Consider the following 23,816-nt stretch of genomic DNA (forward strand, 5'->3'; position numbering starts at 1 on the left):
GAAGCCGAAGGGTCGAAGCGACTGTACGGTGTCTCTAGAGGGTGGTGATGACGATAGTGATGATGATGGTGGTGGTTAGATGCAGTCCTGGTCGTGGTGTGGTGTGGTTGTAGGCAGGCTATTTGCAGGCAAAATTTTCTGGGTTTGTTCTTTTGGTGCCCCGTCTGTTTTTTTATTTTTTATTTTCGTCCTGTGAAGGGATGCTCTCTCTTTTTTTGCGTTGGATTTGGGTTTGGTGGGGCAAACGCATGTCCGATCACGGTGCCCGGTATCCCCGGTATCCCCGAGTCTTCCCGGTACATCCCGGGGTTTACTCTATTATTCAGTCCTGTGTACGCAGCACGGAGTACGGAGGGCGTTATATAGTAGTACTCGTTCTCTATACGGATAACTACCACCGGTGTCAACAGAGAGTGTCAGAGAGGGTTGATACCGGGGAAGGACTGGACATTGCACTGCCATACAAAATCCTCTATTGGTGGTCAGCGAGTGTCGCAGCCGTCGGGCTGCGGGATGAGATAAGACAAGCATATAAGCGTGTCCCTCCCCCCGGCTCGATGTCATTCAGGGGATTCCAATAAGAAGAACCTCTCACTTATATTAACAGACCGGGGTGTTCGCAGCTAGCAATTCTCCGTGCTGACAAAGGACACTTCCTCTTTTATATACTTAATCTATCGATTTCATTATCCCTATTCTTCTTCCACTACTCTTAACTAAGTACCAAGTACCTATGTCTAAGGTACACCCCCCCTTACGACTACTACGACCACTACTACCACTGCTGCTGCTAATACTACTCCCTTAGGTATTTGGAGTGGTTGTCGACGGTGTGTGCGGCAATGCGTGGAGACTAGTGATCTGTCGAGTAGAGTTGCTAGTCCGAGACCGTCCCACCCTTTAACCAGATCCAGATGACCATGTTAACGTTCCTGGTGCTATACTACTTTACTACTGGACCTGGCGGGACCTTCTTCTGAATCCCTCTCATTTTCTTAGCCATTTCAGTCATCTTTATCCTTTGTCCGGTTCGAATTCGAGTTTCTTGTGGTCTGCACGTATAAATACATGTATCGACCAGACCAGTACTGCTATAGGGCTGTGCTTGACATATATCAGAGCACTGTATACTAAAACTATCCTTTCCCTATCGCCACGATTTCCAGAAAAACAAAAAAAATACAAAACCCCCCCCCATCAACCTCGACTCGATCTTGATCCCGATTCGATGACCAGGTCCAATCGACTCCGTAGATTTGGTGGCACAACGCGAGCTATTTCGCAGGTCGGCACCCTCATTTGGCACCCTGACTCAGGTCCTAGTCCAATCCGATCCGATCCGTATTCAGTTCGGTCTGGTCCAACCCGTACACTCGATCTTACTGTACTTTCGAATCGCGATACCCTCCAGTCCTCTGACGGCCCGTGCCGTTGCCTTTCGACGGGGACCGGAGTGGGTGCTTATCACACGACCTCCAGATAACGTATAGTCACCAACACAACCTTTAAACTATGATGGAACGGGCCGCCATGTTTACTTCATCCCTGACGTTATCCTCTCTGCTCGGCGTGGTAGTCGTATTCTACCTATGTTCCTTCCTATTCTTCGCCGTACTACGTATCATAACCGGCGTTTCGATACAGCGATTCGGATACCTGTCCATTCGAGGAATACAGTTCTCCAGCGGTGGTATCGACTTCAACATTGTTAGGGCCGGTATCCTGCTCCACAGACCCACTTTTGCGCAGCCGACATGGATCAGCCTTGTTATAAGAGATTCGACGATATCTTTCAATCCGAAGCCGAAACTCGATATACCTCCAAAACATGGAAATCTAGCGAACGGTAAACCCCACGAGGAGGAAGAGAGCATCGACCCTAAGGCCAAACCCGTCCGAAGCTCCGAGGATCTGCTGGAATTCTTGAAAGATGGTGGGGACGATATGTTCAAACGACGGACGAAGAGACAGGTGGAAGAAACGAAAAGGCTAGTGGAACGCTGCCGGAAGATATTACACCTATTCCGACGGTTCGTAGGCTGGATCAGAATGGTCGACGTCATCTTCAACAATACCACATTCGAAGTTCGCCAGGCCGGGAAGATCCAAATTGGAGCTGTCGGGGCATCGATAATCGCTCGGAAGGACTCTAGATCGCACGGCAACTACAATTCTTGCGACGGAACCGAAGGAGCGGATCCTGGACGGCATCCTTTCGAATGTGTGATTGCTTGCCGAAGCATCCTTCTGACCCCTCATGGCGGGAAGCCGGTTCTGCTTAGCGATACTATCAACTTAAATATTGGCGGCGTGCTGGAGGAAAATGACCAAGTTCTCAAAGATGTGTCCGTCGATATGAAGGTAGGAAAACTACGGATACCCTTGGATGAGATAGCCAGCTTCCGGGAAAATATTCAGAATCAGAGGAAACCTCAGCGGCCGCTCCATCATAAACGGAATCTCTCGCTCGGCTCCATTATGGGTGAGATGTCAATGCCGGGGAGCCGGACGGAGCGATTGGTCGAGATCGTCACCGAATCCAAAGAAATCTTTTCTTCTATCATAAGCGGTTTGCATGAAGTCCAAGCGACCGTGGCGATTCTGGAGGTATCGAAAGTTGCCAATGATATCAAGCCCTCTGGGAAGCCTCTTATTGCGACAATGTCGCTCAAGGAGTTGGGCTTAGATCTCCACAAGCTAGAACAAGACAGCCCAGCACATCGAATGTAAGGATTTTAACTCTGCCTGGTTGCTGAATACATTTTGCTAATAACGTTTAACAGGGACTTCTCTCCAAATGATATTGCACACCAAGCGCTGCTTGCTGCCATCTCTCTGGCATTCAAGATTGACGACCAAACGGGGAGGGTGGACCAGCTACTCTACGTCCCTATGGTCACTATGACCTCAAAAATGACTCTCCCTTCAAAAATCATCGAGCTTGCTGAGTGCCCTGAGGCAGACCGTAACTCGAACGTTGTGAACGCGAGCATCGTCATAACGTCTCCGTCAGTTGACCTCGAGCCCAAACATCTTCCCACAGTTGTTAATCTCTTCAAGCAAAGGAAGAGTAAACCCCGAAATCACACCTTCGGTGGCCCACAACAGTTGATATCTCGCCTGCTACCTAAGACGAACATCAAGTTCTCCGTCCACGAACCGGTTGTCAGAGTTTTGCTACCAGCCTTCGACAAATCTAACCCTAAGAATCCTCCACTCACCGACATGTTGATATTCAGCATCTCCTCGTCATCCCACGAAATTGAATCTTCCCATGTAACGACAAGTCAGAACCATTACGTTTTGACCACTTCGCTACGTATTGCAAGCTCGCTTCTCTTCTATCGTGCTGCGGGAGGTGAAAGACACGACCTTTTCCAACTCGAAACTCTTGAGGTCAAGGCGCAGCTCGACGCGTCGCCCGAGGTTCGCCTTGCGGGTACCTGCGAGATCGCATCATGTACGACCCGAATGGTTCGTACGGAGATCGTTCAAGGTATCAAGCAGATGGTGAAACAGTTCCAACGAGATTTTGTCCCCGAAAAGCCGTCGCCGAATCCCTTCGGCGAACGACCATCGTTTTTAAGAAGTGTTCCAGAATGGCTCGTTCAATTCAAGGTCGATGGCAAAGACTTCAGCTTCGAAGTAGCTGGGAAGGACGAGCAAATATCGGAAGACGTACGCGGTGCAGCGGTTCAGGTGGACTCCTGGTCCCTAGAATACAAGTCCCAGGTCATCAGCAAATCTCGAGAAAAGAGTCATCCTAAGCGGAGGACGTCTAGGGCTATTGGTATGGATGAAAAAATACCACTTCAAGGGCCTCGGCCGTCGAAAAACCCAACAGACGGCCGGAGACTATCATTCCATATCCATGGACTTGAGGGATTTGCCGTTGACTCGGCGGAAACTTGGGATGCAGACCCGATGTGCGCTTTACCGCACTTCGAAGTAGCACTCTCGTCCGTCACAGACCAGGATGGCCCGACCCTTCTCGTCACATCGCATACTAAAACCTTTTTCCTGCACTACTCGCTACTCCGTCATTATTCCGTCTTGATTGCGGCTCAAGTATTGAAAGATGCCTTTGGGGATTTCCGTGCCGTCAAGAGTACGAAGCGTTTCAATTCACCTACAGAACAATTCCTCCCAAGCCCAACGTTCGGTGGGCTAGATATAGTAGAGAGCCCGATGAAGCAGGAGGAATTTGTCAGTGTGGACATTCGAATCCGACACGTCAAGATCAAAGGAGACTTTGCGAAGAATCCCAAGGTGATGTTGGATATCTACCATCTCGATGCCGGAAGACAACGCTGGGGATTCCCCTACCTCAAAGCACGTAACATCAGGTTCTATGTTACTAGCCCTAAACTTGGTAACTGCTGGGCGAGGGTCATTAGTGCCAAGCATTTCCGAGGTGATATGCGAGAAGGTCGATACGAAAATCATAAAGTGTTTGCGAAGCGCAAGTCGCTTGACCTGACGATGGAGGCGATACGGATTGCGATTCCCCACCAACTTGTTCTTTATACGGTCACGGATAATCTAGTAAACGCCGTCAAAGCATCCCAGCAGCTCTTTCGCCGGTTCAAATCCGGGACAAACGAATTTCCCCTGGAGAAGAAACCCGAGGAAGCGAAGATTCTCCCGAGGATATCGATCAAAGCGAAAGCGCTTCAATTTGAATTAGAAGATGACCTCTTCGAGAGCAAGCTGTCAATGATATACAGGATTGGTCTTAGCGAGCAGAAGAATCGGATTGCTCGAGAAGAGGCATATGATGCTAAAGTTGCCAAGGTTATTGAGTCCAAAAATCGACGGCATTCGACTCGGACGACACACCTAGCCAAGCCTACACCCAACGGAGTCAATGCTTCTGACGCTAGTAGCGTATTGACCGACAAGGATGGAGCTGAAGGCGATCAAGGGTCTCCTACCACAGACTCAAGAGGCCGTCGGAAAATGCGGTACAATCTTGAACATGCGCAAGGACCCACGTGCGAAGCCAGCATATCTATCAACAAGGCATGGTGGAAGTTGCAAGAACACAATTCGCAAGTTTGGATCCGAAAGATGAAGATGGCGGTCCCTAAAACTCGTTCGAGAATTCAGGCCATGCGGCGGAAGTTTCTGGGCGAGGACGATTTACCACCGGATGTTGAGGAGACGGAGAGGATATTGGAAGTCCCGGCTCGACCGGCTCTTGCGATTGCCTCCATCGTTGACTTCGATCTGACCTTGGATAAGCCGTCATTCCCGCTAGAACATCTTCCGAAATTCTTGCATAAAGTCGGGAAGGGTTTGCCAGAAGATACGAAGTTCTCATTGCTTGTCCCAATGCATATTAAACTCAACATGGGAGAGGCGCGAATCAACTTGAGAGACTACCCTCTACCCCTCCTACATATTCCTCAGATGAAATCCGGGCTGTCGCCCCGAATACCTGCCTGGTCACTCGAAACGGACTTTGTGATAGCAGAAGAGTTACGGGATAAGAACTCGATGCTACACGTCAAGGTGGATATTGTTCCGCCCGAGGATAGAGAGGGTAAGAAACAAAAGGGTTTTGCGGTTGATGTCCACCGAACCGTATCACCCGTCAAGACCTATTCCGACATCGATATCACTATAAATACCCCATATACTACACGGGCTACTTGGGGAACATCATACCAACCTGCTATTCAAGACATGATGATGGTGTTCGAAACGTTCACAAAGCCACATGTAGACCCGTCTGAAAAGATCGGGTTCTGGGATAAACTCCGACTTTCAATCCACTCGCGCATCCGATGGGCGTGGGAGGGCGACGGAGATGTCCAAGTTACCCTGAAGGGCTCAAGAGACCCCTACGTTATCACCGGCAACGGCGCCGGTTTCGTGAAGTGCTGGCGAGGAGATGTCAGGTGCTACATTGCTAACGACGATAAACCGTTAAACTTCCTTATCGTCGAAAGTAAAGAGTATTTCCTCGCAATACCAGACTTTAGCCAGCAGGCTCTTCAGATCTTCGAAGACACCTCGACAACGACAGAAGATGATCAGAGTTTCATGAGTAACGATAGCTATAACAAGACAATAGCTATCTTTAAGAAGGTCATATTAAAGGCTACCGGCGGAGTGAGATGGCAACTAGGCCTAGTATTCGAGCAGGAGACCAGTCAAGAGGCGGATTGGATTGTCCGGCAGAGATCGTTTGCCTTCTTACCACATTATAAGATCACTCTACGGACGCCAGAGGCTGCGAAGGCTTTGCAGCAGAATTCGGATCAGGTAAGTCTCTACTGGGACCCTCTCATGATAGAACCCTGCACTAACTACGTGGTATAAGGTATACGATGCGTTCAGGGGATTCCGGAGCCACCATATACATCTTTCAATATCAATGGTGGCGCCAATAAATCATGATTGGGCGAGCAATAAAATGGCATCCGCTTACAATACCATTCATCTAACGCCCAGAGTGTTCACGCATTTCTACGACTGGGTGGGATTGTTCTCTGGTGTTATGTCGCTCCCTATTCGACAAGGCCGCCTCTTCCCAGGAATAGAAAAATCGACAAAGAAGTTCGGCAGGCATCTTGCAACTATCAAGTATAAGCTTCTCCTATCGCCCTTATACTTGAGCCATATATATAGACATAAGGATGCGGAAGAATATAAAGCCGAAGCCGGTGGCGGAGCACCCTCGGATACGATTACAGCTACTGGTCTCAAGGTCAAGCTGCATCGTTTCACTCTCGACGCTCATCAAAGGAAGGAAGAGAGTGTGATGAAGATCAAGGGTTTCAATGTTGATCGGAGAAGCACCAACATGAGTATCAACCAAGCCGAGCTAGACTTTACTACCGCTGATATCAGAGCCGTATCTGCCACTATTGCGAGCTCAACTTCAGACGACGTGAAGGATTGGGCCGGTTTCGATATGCCCATCAATGACGATGCAGCACCCTTGGGCGACTCTTCGAACTTTTCGATCTCGGATGGAGACACAGATTGGATTGATGTCGACGACTTTGTGGAGCTGGATTGGGTTCTTCCGACGAGGTATAGTCCTTCGACAAAGATTATGCCGCTGGCATCTACGCCACGGTTTACATACTTCAGACAGACGGATCATTCTAGCGGTGAAGGCTCGACGGGTAGAAAGGGCAGGAGTCCGTTCGGACACGAAGCCACGCACGATTGTATGATGAACCAAAACAACGACCCTAGAGAGATCCAGTGCGAGTTTATCCAATCGCGTATGGAGAAGGTCCATTCCCAGCTCCGCATGAACAAAGAACTCCTCGATACCCTCGCCGAAAGCATAAAGCAAGACAAAGACAATCAAAAACTTATGAAAGAGTCAGAGCGTCTCATCCAGCAAAGTTCGGTTCTCATGGACAAGATCAAATTCCTGCAAAACATGCTCCGCAATATGTCTAAATACCTCGACGAATCCGCTATCGATGACGATTGTTCCAGTATTGACAGCAAGTCGGAGGACAACGTGCCAATGATGGATGCAGCGGAGCCGTATACGAAGTGGGATGATGACTTTAATAACCGCTTCATCGTTCACAACATGCAGGCGAAATGGAGCAATGATTTGAGGAATGTGATATTAAGATATATACATCAAGTTAATCAGCGAAGGGGCTTTGTGTACTACATGTCCAGACGGGCGGTGAAGTTTATACTTGACCTGGTTGATGAACAGCAGATGGATAGGGAGAAGAAACAGAGTCAGGAGCTAGATCCAGATAGGGCGAGTCTCAGGGGCGTTTGGGAGAATGGGACTCAGGATACGGAGGAGAGTGTGGTTGTGCAGTCGCGGATTGAGGCACTGCTGAACGACAAAGCAAAGGTTGTGGCGGCGGATGACGATTCGCGACCACGCAGCCGAAGGATGTCGATGGGAGGTGCGCCGGCAGACCCTACGGATCTCAAGAAGGGTATTTCAGAGGAATACATACCTCTCAATTCCTATCATGTGCGTCTGATATCGCCGCAGATTCAGATGCAGAGCGACAAGAACAAGAGCTCAGCCCTTCTCGTCACCTCGCAGAGCATGCAGCTTACCGTTATCTCGGTTATGGACAAAGAGAGGATCAGTGACCCGGTTTCTGGTCTCGTTCAACGACGTTTCGCTTTGGAGCTGGAGAATGCGCAGGCATTTGTGGCTCGACATAAGGACTTTACTTCGCCTCTTCATAATCTGCACTCAAACAATCAGTACGGATGCGTCAATAATACGTCTTGGCCGCCATGGGTGCCTATGGAGAACATGTTGTTGTTTGATATTAACCCTCATGGGTTCTCGCGTGTGGTTAAGAAGACTTCGACGACATTGCGCGCGGATAAGCATAACTCTTTGCGATTGAAGTTGATGGACGAGGGTTTGGACACTGGAGAGCACAACGCTAGTTTGGTGGAGAACGAACCCAGGGTGGATCATGTTTGGGCGACGTTCGACAGAATGGAGGTGTCCACGAATTCGGCGGAGTATTACACGCTCTATATTATTGTTCTAGATCTATTGCTATACTCTGAGCCGTTGGAGAAGAGCAGGAATGAGCGCTTGGAAAAGATTATCTTGGCTTCGGATTTCAGTGATCTTAAGGGTGCGGAGAATATCATCACCGCACTTCAAGGTCGGATTCAACAGTTGGAGGAAATCAAGACACATTTCCAGATCAATGCCAGGAACCTCGACAAGCAAGGATGGATCGACCGATTGTGCCTGGAGAAAGACCTCGCTACTTGTGAAGACGAGCTATTCTTCACGATGAAATCTATCATGTCCGTGCAGCGCAAGTACGACGAACGTCAGCAAACAACCGGGTTGATCAGATGGTACCTCAGTGCCGGCGAGATTATTGCAAACCTCTTGCTTAACAAGGATCAACCGTTCGTGGACCTCAAGCTGACGAATGCCTGCTACGAACGAACGGATAACAGCGACGGGTCAAACTTCAACACTGTGGAGGTTGAGATGTTGCAGGGTGTCAACCGGTTGCCAGATGCGACCTACCCTGCGATGATTTCCCCGTACCTTGAGGGCACACTCGAGGCAAACAAGGCACACCAGAACAAAATTCTTCGGGTGTATTGGTATATGCTTGAAGCTATCGCTGGTATTCCTGTGATGGACCACTTCGAAGTCAATTTGTTCCCGTTACTGGTGCAGCTGGATTACGACGCTGGTCAGAAGCTGTTCGAGTTCATATTCCCCGGAGTGAATTCAAATTCGTCAGAAGGGTTCTCGCCGTTTATGATGAAGCCTTCGTTGTCTAATATTCCAGATGGTAGTGACTCTGAGTCTGATTCTGACAACGCGATACGGGCACAACTCGAGCAGAAACTGCCATCGGAGTCGCCACAGCCACAGCCAGACGCCGGAATGCTAGGTGATCGATTGCTACCCACCATGACCTCGGAGAAGAGGCCACATACTTCTAGTGGATTGAAACGGCCCACTACTGCCCATGTGGATTCGGATAAATGGTCGCTGAAGCCGCGGTTTACGATGAAACGGCAACAATCGTTCGAGTCCTTACCTTCACTGGCAAAGAAAGCAACCGATGATAGTGCGCCGAGGACCTCTTCTGAGGGCAGCGCTCCCAATGGCAGACCGCCCTCGCCGGTGTTCATCCGTGTCAATAGCGTTGGCAATTCGGAACACGCATCGACGACTGCGGGAGCCAAGAAGACGGGCGTCTGGGGCCGCAATAACAGCATCACGGCTCAAGCGGATGGAAAGGGGCAAAAGGAGAAGACGGATGAGATTTCGCAGATGATCAGCCGTGCGTCGAATTATATGACACTAGCGTATATCAAGATTCCTAGCGTGGTGCTTTGCCTGAGCTATAAGGGCAAAGGGGACAGAAATATCGAGGATATTCATCAGTTTGTGTTCCGGATGCCGACGCTGGAGTATAGGAATAAGACGTGGAGTAACTTGGATTTGTTGGTGAGGTTGAAGAAAGGTATGTTGCGCTTTTATACTCCTCTTGGAAAGATGTGTGGACTAATTATGGCCGGTAGATGTCATTCGTGCTTTAATTTCCCACACTGGCGCAATTATCGAGCACAAGGTGTTCCATCGACGACCAAACCTACTCAAAGGTGCCAATCTGCGGAATCTAGTCGCCAGCTCTATGAGTGCTGCCACGACTCCATTAGTCAGCGACAGCGACGTTTCATCGTACTTGCCAAGCTCTTACGAAGAATCTGTACGATCAGGAAATGTGAGCAGCAGCAATCAGACAGCGGGGCCGTCGAAGAGGGACAGAAGTAACTCATCAGGATTACCACTTTCTCATCGAGCTTCCACACAATCTGGCTCTGGGACCAGAGCGGGTAGCGTTCGCTCGGATCGGTCTTACAGTTCCGCTAGTGCCCATAGGAACTCGAGTGAGCAGAGTACTGATGATGGGAGCGGCTCGGCGCCTGGGTCCAGAGAGGGGGATGGAGGGGTACGTCTTTATGTTCCGAACGGCGGGATAATGAGAGGATGCTAATATTCGCACGTGGTGCTAGCAGCAACACGGAATATTCCACAATACGCTTGGAAGACATCTGTCTATCTTGACCAATGATAGGAGGACGAGGGATGGGATTGCGGGAGAGTCCGAAGAAAGGTGAGGCATGAGATACACATGCGCTTTTAAATCAAGTACTAATCATGAATAATAATAGCATTCGGAAAAAGAGCAGACTATTACTCGGGAAGAAACTCTTAGGATCGGGGTAAAAAAGGATCACCCGTAATCCATAGGCTCAGGCGCTTCTCAGGTTTTTTGGGAGTTTTTTTTTTTTTTTTTTAAAAAAAAAAAAAAACCAAAAAACCATACGCTTCATATGTACATGTTCGATTGGTGTTTCACCATATATACATACTTCCTACTGTTGGATTTTAGCGTTGCTACGACTACTGTTTGGGGGTGCATACGTGTTTTCTGTTCGGGAATCGCAAAAAAAAAAGTCGTTAGAGGTTTTCAAGGATTTCGGTATCGTGGGTGATTGATATGTTTTTCTTTGTTGGGGTGTGCAATTGATTTATTTCCTAGTCTTTATCGTCCTTTTGTCCTTTTCCCTGCCATTTGCTTTGATTTCAAGGGTGGTTTTATTGTTACCTACGGTTTTCCTTTGTATTATCTTACCAGACTACCTTCTAGGTTCTATCTTAATATTATACCATTAACGGCCGTTTCACAAGATTCATATTTTATATTCCGAAAATTTTGTACTACAAAAACGGAGGGGAAAGGTTTCCGATTGAAAATCTGGGGTAAAGTGGTGTGACTGTCGAACCGTCGACGTCATGCGGGGATCTTCACGAATGCCGCACACTAACGAGGCCCAACTTGTCCAACTAGGAAATTGCTCGGATGGGGAGGCGGATGTAGACTAGATGTAATTCTGCCGCATTCGTTTTATTCAAAGATACATTTTTGTTAGTGATTTTATACCTGTTATCATAAGTAATGGAGGGTTGGTCGATCTTTTGCTGAAATCGCTAACTATGTGTAGACGTTTATGACGAGGGATGGCATCATATGTTTATTATCATGTTGGAGAAAGAGGGGTTCAATGTTCGACCTTTTGGTTAGTATAAGAAGGGAGTGAAGTCCTTTTTGTCCGGGGGTCAGTTGAACCTTCTGTTTTATTCGATATTTTGGTTTATACTATTCGGGTCTCCGGTAAACAGACTATATCGAGCCGATACATCATACTTACTTCTATAACCAACCACTATCTTGACAAAAGAAAAGATGCAAAGAAGAAGAAGTTCCTGCGGTGACGACGAAACGATCGCTAGCTCAAAGATCGAACCCTTGGCTTCGCCAACAAAGTATCATACACCTACGGTGCATGATGGCGGATGTGTGGGTGACGATTATGTTTTGGATAGCAGTCGGGTTGGGGCTTTGAAGAAGGATAGTATGCATTTATAACCCTTTTATTCCGTTCTTATGTATATATAAGATTGAACATACAGGGGAGAAATGGCTAGGTGGGTTAGTATACTAATGTGGGAGATTTATCCCATCCATGCTAGAGAAATATCAACACCCAGCCGCACAAGTCCATACCGGCGGGTCGACGGGAACGGATGAGACTATCGGGTCGACGAATGTGGAGTATGCCTTATACATATTATCTCGCTAACACCATTCCAATATACGTAATAGTATAATAAGTTGATCTCTGTTTTATTTTAGACCGTTATTCGCGAAAGGAAAGAATACGAAGAGGAAGGACTCGTTAGATGATAGCAAGATTGATGGGGCAAGAATTGCGGTAGGTGTTTTTTTATAAAATGTTGGGGTCGGCGTTGCATCCATGTGAGAGGGCCAAGGCTAACGGAGGGTTCTGCGGTGGTGGGGGTGGTGGTACTAGCCGATGGGGAGCGTGAGGGATGAGTATTGATTTAGTAAAACGAATATATCAGAATGGAGCGGCGTTTCGTAAGAATTGAAGGTAGTAGTGACAAACGGAAAAGGTATCTTGAGTAATTGGATTTGGATTTCGGACCATGCAGCGAGCGCCGCAGTGGATATTTGTTTTGACAAAAATGGGTTTCTTGGATTAACCGTCAAAAGCGAAGCTTGCGGTTGGATGTTTAAATTGGTGACCGTCGCACTGGTCATTCATCTTGTATTTTATAATTATTTTGAGAGATTAATCATGTAGGATGCTCAGACCGCTTTTCGTCTGTTAGTAACTTCAATTCAACAATGTTTCAACGTTTCAACGGATACCGATATATCTCGCACAGTTGAGGTGCCTGGTGACGAGACAAAAGATCTCATATCTTTCAAAATCGACCCCGCCGGATCCGCGGAGGCCGCTGCATATGCCAATTGCAAAATCGAAACCCGGTTGAAAGCGATATCGATTCGAAGTCTCGCGCACTGCCCGATATCGGTGTGAAATTGAACCGTTAGAAGCTATCAACATAACACGAATTTCTTTTCCCCTCGGGATTAATCTCCAAGAAATTTAGACCTGAAAATTTTTAGGGTCCATATCTTCTAGGGGGTTATTCCGTGCCAGAGCTCTTTCAGTTTTCCGGTCTTTTTGTTTTCGTGATATGGTCTTTTCGTTTTGTTCCCCCATGCCCGCCATGCAAGCCTGCAAGCCCCCATGCTCGGAATCCTTGCTAAACTCCTCATCAGCGGATCTGATAAAGCATGATAAAATCACACCCTGGAACCAGGCTTGAACTGGACCAAAGCTAGTTTGGGAGCTAGTTTGAGAGGGGGGCGATTTACTGTTGATCCTTCGAACGTTGCGGCCGTTTTTTTTCCCATGAGACTCAAGGGGATCAATCTTTTGCAGATTCGATTTTTTCGACCGCATCGTGAAGTTTTATCCAGTATCGGGTATCAAAGGAGGGTATCCTTTCGGATTCGAAATAACCACTCAGAGGTCAGAATCCAAAAGGGCAGTTGGAGGCCAACCAGCCTTCTGGTCTTCCTCGTGGGCTCGGTACATGAAAGACCCACCCGGTGCACCACCTAGCCGTACCAAGAACACTAACAATCAGTCACAGGCCCGCATGGCGTGGCGTCTTCGAGTCCTCCACCTTGTGCCGCCTCCCCAGCTTGGCTTTATATTAGCTGTTAATATGGCTGTTGCTTGCTAGTATGGCTCAGCAGGTTATTCCGTCAAAGAAAGAAGTGGAAGAGGTGGAAGAAGCTTAAATCCCCCTCCTTCACTCCCTCGAATTATACTTCTAGTTATCTTCGAAGCTTCACAGCCCTCTCTCTTTTTGTGTCGCTTTTGTTATAACATCGGTATTTTATATATAAGAAGCATCCATACATAGTAGAGGGTAGATTCAAGTGAAGTGTGGCGACGATGTTTTCCAGCAGCGGGAACACAAAGAAGCTGTCGCTGGGCGATGAGATCAACTACATCACAGCGTACGTTACACTACATTCTCTACCCTCGTTCGCAGTACCACAATCTGGACTTCACAGATCTAGATAATACATATTTGTGAGGCATACTAACAGCCAAGCAGGTCGCTGCACCATGAGCTCAATATGATCATTATGAGCCGGCTGCCGCTGGGCTTGAAGAATCCCAAGGCTTTCCACGAAGGTAATCCGTAGATCCAGATCCTCCTCCTAACCCCTCATAGTATGTGTACTATACCGACCTTGATATTGACTCGACATGATATAACAGGCCTCACGTCCTTCTCCGTTCTTTATTCAAGCTTCGAGGCTGCCCTTGACTCTCACATCCGCAACCCTTCGACACCTTCTCGTACCCGAGCCATCCTTGAGCATGTCTACATCCCAGCCGTCCACCGTGCATCAACCTTCGAGGCCGACCTGAAGAAGTACTCTCCTTCATCCGAAAAGGACGAGTTGACGAAGGGTACTCCCGCTCGCGCCTACGTTCTCAACCACATCCGTCGTGCCACAAACGAGACCCCTCATGTCCTTCTCGCCTACTGCCACTGCCTCTACATGGCCCTCTTCGCCGGCGGCCAACACATCAAAGCAGCCATAGCTCGTTCCGCCGTTCGGAAACTCGACTTGGCGCAACATCAGACCGTCCCCGAAGAAGCCAAGAAGTCGGCGCCGGGTATCGCGTTGTTCACGTTTGACGGTCGGTCAACAAAGGAAGAGCAGGAGTTACGCCAGAAACTCCGAGATGGAATCCGTCAGGCCGAGGAACTTTTGACGCCGAAGGAACGTGCTGAGGTACTCGCCGAGTCGTGTGAGGTTTTCAAGCTGACAAGACGGTTGGTGGACGAGCTCGACGGGATCTGTGGAACCGCACCGACGGTGTTAGTGGCCACGAAGCAGTATACCGAGAGCGAGTCGACCGTGCCATCGGTCGAAAGTCAAGCTTCGGGGAGATCATGGATTAAGAGATTGGATAGGAAGAGGGTTGAGACCATGGTGAAAGGATTCGTTTGTGTTTCTTTCATGGTGGGGTATCTGGTGTATTTGAATCTTTCGTCCCCGTCAGCCGCGACTGAAGGGCTGGAAGGGAATGGGAACTAGTGCTTTTCGGGACGATCTGCATGCATCGACATTGCACCCTTGCTGGCCGACTTGGCTGGCCTTCGAGCGATTTTCTTCTTCTTCTTCTTCTTCTTCTCCTTCTTTGATACTTTGCTCCAATTCCTTTTGTCGATACCCCTTTGATTTTTATTTTTTTTTAATTTTTGGTTTTTTAATACGCAGCATTCGGCGTTATTTGTTTTGAGGTTCTTTGGGCCTGTCAGCATCAATATCAGTCTCCTGATATCTTTTTCTTAGCTTCACTCTTTATTAAAGCTTTGGAGTATCTTTTTCCTCTCGGCTATTGATTAACCAATACTTAGGTACATATCATCCGTCTTTTTAGTAAGCACTTGTACAAAGCCCACCGCCTCATTTGTAATGTAATTGTAATTGGATATCTTCCCCGAATGTGGAAGTAATTCAAAGACTCGGCAACCCGGCCCGCCAGGCAGCTGACATAACGTCAATCGCGTTGAAGGCTGTACGGTGTTAGCGAATGAGAGATTGACTAATCTGCCTAGTGCACGTAAACTTAGGCGGGTCCGGAACTCTCGTGCATGGCTCGATCTCGAATGAGCTTGGACGACGTAGCCGATTGTCGCACAAAGTTACTGCCGATGTGTAGCCATGGAATGCATCTGCCATATCCGACTGGGGAAACACCCGTCGATCGGGTCATTTCATTCGAACCGCCGTAGGGTCTGCCGGTTTATATATTAGCTGATTGTAATATCGAGCAATGGACCGAGTCGATTTCCACCTGAATTACACCTAAAACTATAGAGGCCCCTACCTTGTATGCATATACTGCTGTTTTACACCTGTCTTCAAGCCTCGATCCGATATCAATATCAAAAATGCAACTGATCATCACGACCCTCCCCATCGAACTCCGCATCAAAATCCTCCACCATCTCCCTTCATCCTCTTCCTTACTCTCCGCAATCATTTCTACTCGTTCACTTCATGCGGCATACTGTGAAGCCCGTACTTCCATTCTCACTTCCATTCTTCAGAATTCAACCTCTGAATCCTCAGCCTACTGCAACTTCCTAACTTACGCCCTTATCGTCTTCCACCGAAAGCATTATATTACCTTGGACAGGTTGCACAAATTCCTCCGATCTTACCTATCATTCGCCAATCCTGGTTGCATTATTGGAGGGCGAGGAGAAGATGTAGTCCCCTGGGAAATTTGCCCACCTCCCGATTTCTACAATTTAAGAACAAAAGTGCACCGCAGTATCATCCTCTGGGCCACCGAATTCTGCACTTCGAAACTCCAGGAAAGTCCCCAAATCCACCCGATGACTAGAAATCTCATACCGCCCACGCCGCCTACCCCTCTAGAAATCGCTAGAACAGCAAGGGCGTTTTATCAATACTTTATCTACACCATCATATCAACGGATATATTCTTCCAAAGCAGTGATGTGGATAGCATGGGAAGGCCCATAACCGGAAAACCGGGTATTGAATCTATGGGCGCATTTATAGAGAGTGTAGGGTACAGAGATCGAAAGGTTGTCGATTGGTTTTTGAAGGAGTGGATGGTGAAGATTGTTGGCAAGGTTGTGCGAAAGTGTGTGGAGGATGAGAAGAACCCGGTTAGAAGGGAAACAGGGGTTTGGGATGTTAATTTTTTGACTCTGGGTGGGTAGATATTGAATTCAATATGACCGATCAACGTCGGATGATGGGACGCTAATTGCGAGTGTTTTGAGTAGAACATAAAGTGGACGAAGCGACACAGGCACTGATTACTAGACTAGGCCTCATCCAACTATGGAAGTTTGTGTTTGATTCGACGTATGAGGAGCAGTTTAAGGTGTATTGCCAGGCTCCTGCGGCTTTGGACAGAGATTCGTTTTCGCCGTGGGAAACGTTACAGACGGAGAGGAGGGAGGTTGAGTGTTATGATCCTAAACTGAGGATTTGTACCGGTTCGATAGAAATTGGAGGGGATGGGGTATTTGAGTGGTGGGGTGAGAAGGAAGGTGTCATGAAAGAAGGGATTCTGTGGGACGAGAGGAGATTGGAGAGGATGGGGCTGCAGTGGCCGATGGTGAGGGAAGGTGTGGAGGTTCAGTGGGTATGTTTATTCATTTTAGTTTTTATGTAAGAGCTACACTGACAAATGATACAGTACAAGAAGGATGCGAAGTGGAAGGATAGAGAGCTCGCAACGGGTGAGTGCGACTGCTATTGGTAGGCCGCACGGGAGACAGTGCTGACTCGTAATCACTGGAGTTATGAGAGGAAGGTCCGAGTACTTGTATTGGGTGATATTGTTTTTAGTTTTTGGAGTTTACTCGCCGTTGTTTTATAGATAAATGAAATTCGAAGCCCGTTTCCTACCTAAGACCGATTTTGCAGATACTGGGGCTGGTTTCGAATCGAATCTCGATTCTTGCGAGCATGCCACCCTTACTTTCAAGTCCTCGGGTTCTATTCAACTAAGTTCTGACGTATGTACATGGGTGAGTTACACATGTTTCAATTGCTAAAGTATTGCACACAGCTGCTATCTCGCCTCATATGGTCTCGGTAGAACTATTTATTTCAACCCCGCACATCCCAGCCGGTGAGAGGATTTTGGAACAAATCCTAGCCAAACAATAGCCAATTGGACGGAAACATTTTTATCTTTCCCGGGATCTTATTGTGTCAAAGTCGAGGTTTCCGAGTAGATAAAATACCACAAAACCAACTTGATCCTGTGTTGCCGGTCCTGACTTCATACACCGTTCTCTAAAGTAACGTAGGTACTATTATCTTTCGAATCACCTCGTAGAGGTCGTATCGGTGTTATTTTGTATATCTTCACGGTGATCCGAGCGATTTGTCAGTATAAAGCCGTGAATTGCCGCGTTCGGCTGCATCGACATCGTGAGATTGTATCTCCCATCGCTCCAATTAATCAGTATATACCCCCGGGAGACAAACCTGCAAGACGTTGAGACACCACCCCCGAAGGGAAAAGGCATATTCAAAGCCCTACGACAAAAACTCGAAAGCTACGATTTAATCCCTCATCGGAGAATATAAACTATGAGAAAACGCCACGATGACACAACCGCAAGAACTCGAAGAAACCATGAAAACACTGGGTCCGACTTGCCTAAAGGACCAACTCCTAAAAAGGTAAAAGGAAGCAGAAGATGCCCTGCGATCGGAATTGCTCAAAAGACAAAATGAAAACTCGACGAAATCGACTAGTCCTTGAACGACAGGAGGTGAAAGACAAATATGAGAACATTTTCAAGTTGGTGGTTGGAAGATCTGTAGAACAGCTCGCTGGGAAGACCTACCTGCTCCACATCAAACCATCGGAGCTAAAACGCTTGTCATGACTACAAGACGACCTAAAATTTTACAAAAAAAAGCAAAAGCTAGCCACAACCGAGAACACACCGCCTACACGGTTATCCGGGCACAGCTAGGCAAGGACCGATATCTTTGAGGGTTGCCGCCGAATTTCAGGTCGGTGCCTAAAAGTGGTAGGCGCCAAAACCTCACTTTTGTTATTGATTATTTTGCAGTGGGTGCTATATCGAAGAAGCCAATTTTTCCGCTCATTGCTTTGGAATTTTGGCAGGATAGTTTCGGGAGTCGATAGCCGATGGTCCTGAATGATCAATACCTAGGTAATTGATAATTCTTTTGTAGATATATCGACATGCATACTTTATATGTGCATTTAATGGTTAATGTTAGTGTCAATTCATCTCTATGCACGTTTTAGTATCAATGTTTCGATCTATTGTTTTTCTCACGGTCACTACGATTTTCCTTTGTAGTTAGATAGTAATATAAATCTTCTATTCTTCGCATGGCATTCCAAGTTAGAACCCGGATCAAATCCTTTATGATATAAAGTTCCCTTTGTTCGTATATAAAAATAAACCCAACAGCTAAGATTTGTTGCGTAGACGATCGATCACGTGATGCAGAAATACCTTTCCTGCTCTTTCTGCGACGCAACCTCTCATTCGAGACGGATCGACTCATTCTGAACCAATCCGTTTTTCTTCCCTGTACGTCAACCTCCAACCCTCCGAACCCCGCCGTCGCCAATGCAGAAATTATTCAAAAGCATGGTGACCGACGGTATCATAGGTATCTCTTCTTCCTCAATTGTTTCTCTTTTCCCTACATCTCGTCGAACTATATAATATTGTCATCAGATGCAATAGCTAATCAATATGCAATCCAACTTGTACAGCGGTCAACAAGCCCGCCGGCCGTACTTCCGCCCAAGTCCTACGTAACCTCCAAGTTACCTTCGGCAAATCCGAATTCTTCGCCGACCACCTCGAAGCACAGAAGGCATATGCAGCCCATCAAGATAAACGGCATTCTTATACCCGACGATCGAGGAAGAACAGGAAGGGCGATACTCAGGTTAAATTGGGACACGGGGGGACATTAGATCCTATGGCTAGTACGATTTTGTCCAGATTTTGCGGTTGGATTCGGTGAACGAGGGAAGGGAATTGATGGCTGATATGTTGGCGGAGTCTAGCTGGTGTGTTGATTGTGGGAGTCGGAAATGGTACAAAGCGGTTATCAAGCTATCTCGACTGTACCAAGGAATACGAAGCGGTTGCGATATTCGGCATAAGTACAGACACCTACGACAAGGAGGGCCAGATCACGGCAAGAAAACCCTACGGACATATCACAAAGGAAGCGGTGGAGGGTGTGCTGGATAAATTCAGAGGGGACATTTGCCAACGACCGCCAATGTAAGCGAGTCTATATACTCTCCAGGTTGTGATCGATGGAGCTAATTTTGTGAAACCGATGGGCAGGTTCTCAGCGTTAAACCTCAACGGAAAACGACTGTACGAATACGCTCGCGAAGGAATACCTATCCCCGTCGAAATCAAGAAGCGACCGTGTACGATATCTTCCCTAGAAATCACGAAATTCGAGGCTGGAGACTCAGGACACGAATGGGAGTATCCGACGAGAGAAGCATCAGAGGTGGATAAGGCTGCTGCGAAGGCATACCAGGAGTTAGGAATGGGTGTGGATAAAGAGGAAGATCTAAAAAGCGGCATCGACCTTGGCCCCAACGCTGTGAGTGACCAGGAATTCGAGGCAGCTGAGAAGAGGAAAGCGACAGCGCACGCGGTTAGAACCGAAAGATTGGCGAAAAGATCGAAGAAGTATTATGATCAGAAGAACGGAATCGAAACTCCACAGGAAGAGAAGAAAGAAGGTGAAGGAGAAGGTGAGGCAGAAAGTGAGAGGGAACCGACGCCACCACCGCCGCCACCGGTATATCACGAAGAAGGCAAACCACCGGTTGTGCATCTGAAGATGACGGTGTCGCGTGGAACATACGTCCGATCCATCGCCCATGAGTAAGTTCATACACGTCCAATGTGAGAATTCACGAGCTGACCCGCGTGATAACAGCATCGGAGAAGCATTGGGTTCTGCGGCGACGTTGGTCGCATTGACAAGATCGCGACAGGGCGAGTACGAGCTGGGGAAGAACGTGATTGCATGGGAAGACTTCAAGCCCGGGAATGACGCCTGGGTCGAGCAAGTCAAAGAATCGCTGGCAAAGTCGCAGGAAGATGCCGACCAGTTCTAAGATACTCTGTATCCTTACTTACACGCTACATTCTACATGTATAATATTATTTGGCCGAGTGTACGATACGAGAAATCGAAGCCCGTGGAAGCCTGAATCCGAATATTGGCGGTGACATTTTACCGAAATTTGGGGAATTATGACATTCTGGCCTCAGTCGTGTTGCCAAAACCAAACTCAACTTCGTCCTCATCCTCTGCTTCAACTCCATTCCCTTCCCACTTTACTCCCACCGGCAACCACTCAATTGGCACTCTACCGTCCCGTCCTCCACAATGCGCTTCCTCTCCGCCCTCCCGTTCATCGCCCTGCTCACCGGCTCCGTCCTGGCTGCCGACCCTCCAGCGGGCGACGCCCCACCGGCCGCTGAGCCTTACAACTTGAATGCCAAAGTTTCCGTGACCTTCCCAGACAACGACTCTCCCCTGGGGATCACTGTCGTAAACGGCAAAGTCGCCCGTATCAATGTCGAAATTACCAACCACGAGGCTCACCCGATTGTGGTTCAAGCCGTGGGCGGTCAGCTTCGAAAGCACGATCGTTCCGTAATCCTTCGTAACTTGACGGTCTCCAAGCAAGGCACCGAGATTCCTTCCTCGGGTACCACCAACGTTCCGTACTCTTTCGTGCCGAACATGCATGCTCAGGATGTCGTCTTGGAGCTCGGTGTGCTGTTTTCGGTTGAGAAGCACGGAAAGGCCGTGCAGTATACCGCTTTCAACAGCACCATCTCTGTTGCGGAACCGCCAACTAGCTTGTTGGATCCTCAGATGTGAGTTATTATCTACTTTGTCGTACGGAACCGATCGTTGGTAGATGAGGAGTTGCTAATACGCACGCAGCCTTTTCCTCTACGTCTTCATCCTCGGCCTCGTCTCCGCCGGTGGATACGTCGCCTACCAAACCTGGGTTGTCCCCATGCTCCCCAAGCCGAAGCGTGTCCGTCCGGCTGCTCCGGTCGAAGTCAAGACCACTTCCGCAGATGTCAAGACCGGATTCGACGAGAGCTGGATCCCGGAACATCATTTGAAACGACCGGTTGCCCAGAAGGTCCGAAGCGGTGGCACTCCGAAGCCAAAGTCAAAGAAGTCCGAGTAGAATGCAAATTTTCCATGACTGCCTCGGCTGGGAGGGCCGTATGAACACGGCCGCTGCGGATGCTTCTTAGTATGTATAATTTTTAGTTTTCTATCATGTTTTTCTACCTTTGCTTTCGGCTGTTTGGATTACGGGATACAAAAAAATGAATCGATACGAAGATTTTATGACGACGGAGGCGGATTGCATGTTGGTATATTAGCATACGGTATCACCTAATAATGGTGTTTTTCGTGACCAAGATGGCTCCGAGTTGTATAATAAACCGCAGGACGAGACGAAATGAAACATCTGAAGAAACGCTCCGAACCTAAATTCCCTATACTTCTTTCTAAATATCGTACTACCAAAGTTTATACGAGTACCTATGCATCCTTCAAATACTTGAGAAATATACTAACCCCGAGGCGAAGCGTAGGGTACTTTCTCTCCGCCCGCCTTGTACAAAATGCTCAGACCCTCCGTGAACTCCGCGACCTCCCTCAAATCCCCAACGACCATGGTTTTATAGCCCACTCCCTCTTCCGTCCCCTCCACAATCGTCTCCGTTTCTCCAATCTCCTTGTTCCTGTCCAATAATATTCCCACCCCTCCGGCTTCGTACGCACCCACCACATCCTCCCTTCGATTATCCCCCACATGGTACCACTCCCACCCTTTCTCCGCCTCCTCCTCCCCAAACCTCATCGCGATCAACCTCGCCGCCGCCTTTTTCGCCGTCTCAAAAATCTCCCTCTGCGGTTTCGCAACCCCCAACCCGCAACTCGTAGCCACGAAATCCACAACCTGATCGTTCCCCAAAACCTCATTCTTCGTCTCCGAAATCTTCCTTATCGCCCTCCTGGACGCTCTGGACGCAACCCCGGCTCCCTTCAACGATTTATAAAGCTCCTTCCCTTTCTTCGAGAAAGACTTTGGCGGGAGATGGTCCAACCCACCATCTAGCGAAATAGCCCGGTGGGTGGCATGAATGCCCATCGAGGTTAGGACGTCGATTATCCTGTCGTCGGAGTTGGAGATTATACCGATTGTTATGGTGCGGAATTTCCAGCCCGCTTGGCCTTTACGGGTTCTCGTGGCCAGGCCTTTGAGGTCTTTGATGTTCCAGAGGAACGGCATCGTGCCCGGGAAGATCGAGTAGGCGGCGTTGGAGGAGAAGTGGGTCCAGAGGGATTCGGCGAGGTTTGGAGGGAAGGGGACGGGGAATGGGATCAGTGGTTTGAAGGTCTTTATTGTGACCTTTTTTTTTTTTTTTTTTTTATCAATATATACATTAGACTTTGAGATGAAGATGTTGAGATCGTACCTGCTCCCACCATTCCTTGGGCTTCATACCCGTGGCATATCCGTAATTTGGATGCGAGGCTGAAAGTTCCTTGAATGCTACATATCTCGTCAGAAACCCCTTTTATATTTCCGCACACGTCTCTCGTACAATACGAAAGCACCAAAGGAGTTCATTTTTATATGATATAAAATACATACCCTCTTTAAAACTCTTGGCGACATCACCGGCCAACAACCCCTTCACTCCGCACTCTTTCGCAACCTGCGTATACTCCTGTCCCAAATCTCCATTCTTAATCTCATACAACGTCCCCAAAGCATCAAGCGTGATCAACAAATTCGTCGGTTCCTCATCCCCCCCTTCCTTAACTTCCTCGACTCCCCTTTGGATATAAGAAAACGACTTGTTTCCCAGTGTGGTCTGCTGGATTATATTACGCAACACGGCATCGTGATCAGACTCCTCTTCGTTTCCTTTGGATGAAAAAGATTGGGAGATGTGGATCCTGCGGACGAATAGAGGCGTATGGACTGTCAATGGACGACGGGTGGATGATGAGAGGGGGGTTAGGAGGGTTCGCGGGAGGTGCATTGTTGTTGCATTGTTTTGGAGGGATCGGATTTCCAAAGTTGGATTTTGGAGGTTGAAACTGCGTTGTTTGAGCGATCGAGACTTTGTGAAACGCTTTCCTCCTCGGGCGAAGTAACCAGCAGACCTTTTGGATATTTCTAATTTGCTTATGGGATTCTCTACGAAGGAGAACTTTTGAAATTTATGCGATATCTTTTTCCCTTTTCTTTTTCAGAAA

General features: G+C 48.0%; 6 protein-coding genes across 8 annotated transcripts; 5 read left to right on the forward strand and 1 right to left on the reverse strand.

Moving 5' to 3' along the window:
• Nucleotides 1-1,512: 1,512 nt before the first annotated feature.
• DFL_006323 (uncharacterized protein) lies at nt 1,513-12,414 on the forward strand (the record flags this gene model as incomplete). 2 transcript variants are annotated; one of them, XM_067635725.1, is made up of 12 exons in its annotated part: nt 1,513-2,726; nt 2,784-6,270; nt 6,329-9,968; nt 10,027-10,457; nt 10,522-10,622; nt 10,681-10,731; nt 11,361-11,437; nt 11,515-11,589; nt 11,752-11,925; nt 12,044-12,125; nt 12,207-12,285; nt 12,385-12,414. In XM_067635725.1, 12 exons carry the CDS (start codon nt 1,513-1,515, stop codon nt 12,412-12,414), a joined length of 9,441 nt encoding a protein of 3,146 aa, XP_067490125.1. The 2 variants fall into 2 exon arrangements, with proteins under 2 accessions (XP_067490125.1, XP_067490124.1); XM_067635724.1 differs by having other exon boundaries at nt 10,525-10,622.
• Nucleotides 12,415-13,848: 1,434 nt separating this feature from the next.
• On the forward strand, nt 13,849-15,011 carry DFL_006324 (uncharacterized protein; the record flags this gene model as incomplete). Its single annotated transcript, XM_067635726.1, has 3 exons — nt 13,849-13,913; nt 14,015-14,094; nt 14,182-15,011. 3 exons carry the CDS (start codon nt 13,849-13,851, stop codon nt 15,009-15,011), a joined length of 975 nt encoding a protein of 324 aa, XP_067490126.1.
• An 860-nt stretch (nt 15,012-15,871) lies between these two features.
• DFL_006325 (uncharacterized protein) lies at nt 15,872-17,347 on the forward strand (the record flags this gene model as incomplete). Of its 2 annotated transcripts, none has more annotated exons than XM_067635727.1 (4): nt 15,872-16,667; nt 16,742-17,106; nt 17,161-17,203; nt 17,265-17,347. In XM_067635727.1, 4 exons carry the CDS (start codon nt 15,872-15,874, stop codon nt 17,345-17,347), a joined length of 1,287 nt encoding a protein of 428 aa, XP_067490127.1. The 2 variants fall into 2 exon arrangements, with proteins under 2 accessions (XP_067490127.1, XP_067490128.1); XM_067635728.1 differs by having other exon boundaries at nt 17,278-17,300.
• A 1,764-nt stretch (nt 17,348-19,111) lies between these two features.
• Nucleotides 19,112-20,622, forward strand: DFL_006326 (uncharacterized protein; the record flags this gene model as incomplete). The annotated part of the gene is made up of 5 exons (XM_067635729.1): nt 19,112-19,133; nt 19,240-19,458; nt 19,540-19,762; nt 19,829-20,386; nt 20,442-20,622. 5 exons carry the CDS (start codon nt 19,112-19,114, stop codon nt 20,620-20,622), a joined length of 1,203 nt encoding a protein of 400 aa, XP_067490129.1.
• A 275-nt stretch (nt 20,623-20,897) lies between these two features.
• On the forward strand, nt 20,898-21,720 carry DFL_006327 (uncharacterized protein; the record flags this gene model as incomplete). Its single annotated transcript, XM_067635730.1, has 2 exons — nt 20,898-21,394; nt 21,465-21,720. The coding sequence occupies 2 exons, from the start codon at nt 20,898-20,900 to the stop codon at nt 21,718-21,720; spliced, it is 753 nt and encodes a 250-aa protein (XP_067490130.1).
• A 396-nt stretch (nt 21,721-22,116) lies between these two features.
• Nucleotides 22,117-23,599, reverse strand: DFL_006328 (uncharacterized protein; the record flags this gene model as incomplete). Its single annotated transcript, XM_067635731.1, has 3 exons — nt 22,117-22,959; nt 23,027-23,103; nt 23,206-23,599. The coding sequence occupies 3 exons, from the start codon at nt 23,597-23,599 to the stop codon at nt 22,117-22,119; spliced, it is 1,314 nt and encodes a 437-aa protein (XP_067490131.1).
• Between the last annotated feature and the right edge of the window lie 217 nt (nt 23,600-23,816).

This window comes from Arthrobotrys flagrans (assembly GCF_004000055.1).
Source record: "Arthrobotrys flagrans strain CBS H-5679 chromosome Unknown unitig_9, whole genome shotgun sequence".
NCBI classification, from domain to species: domain Eukaryota; kingdom Fungi; phylum Ascomycota; class Orbiliomycetes; order Orbiliales; family Orbiliaceae; genus Arthrobotrys; species Arthrobotrys flagrans.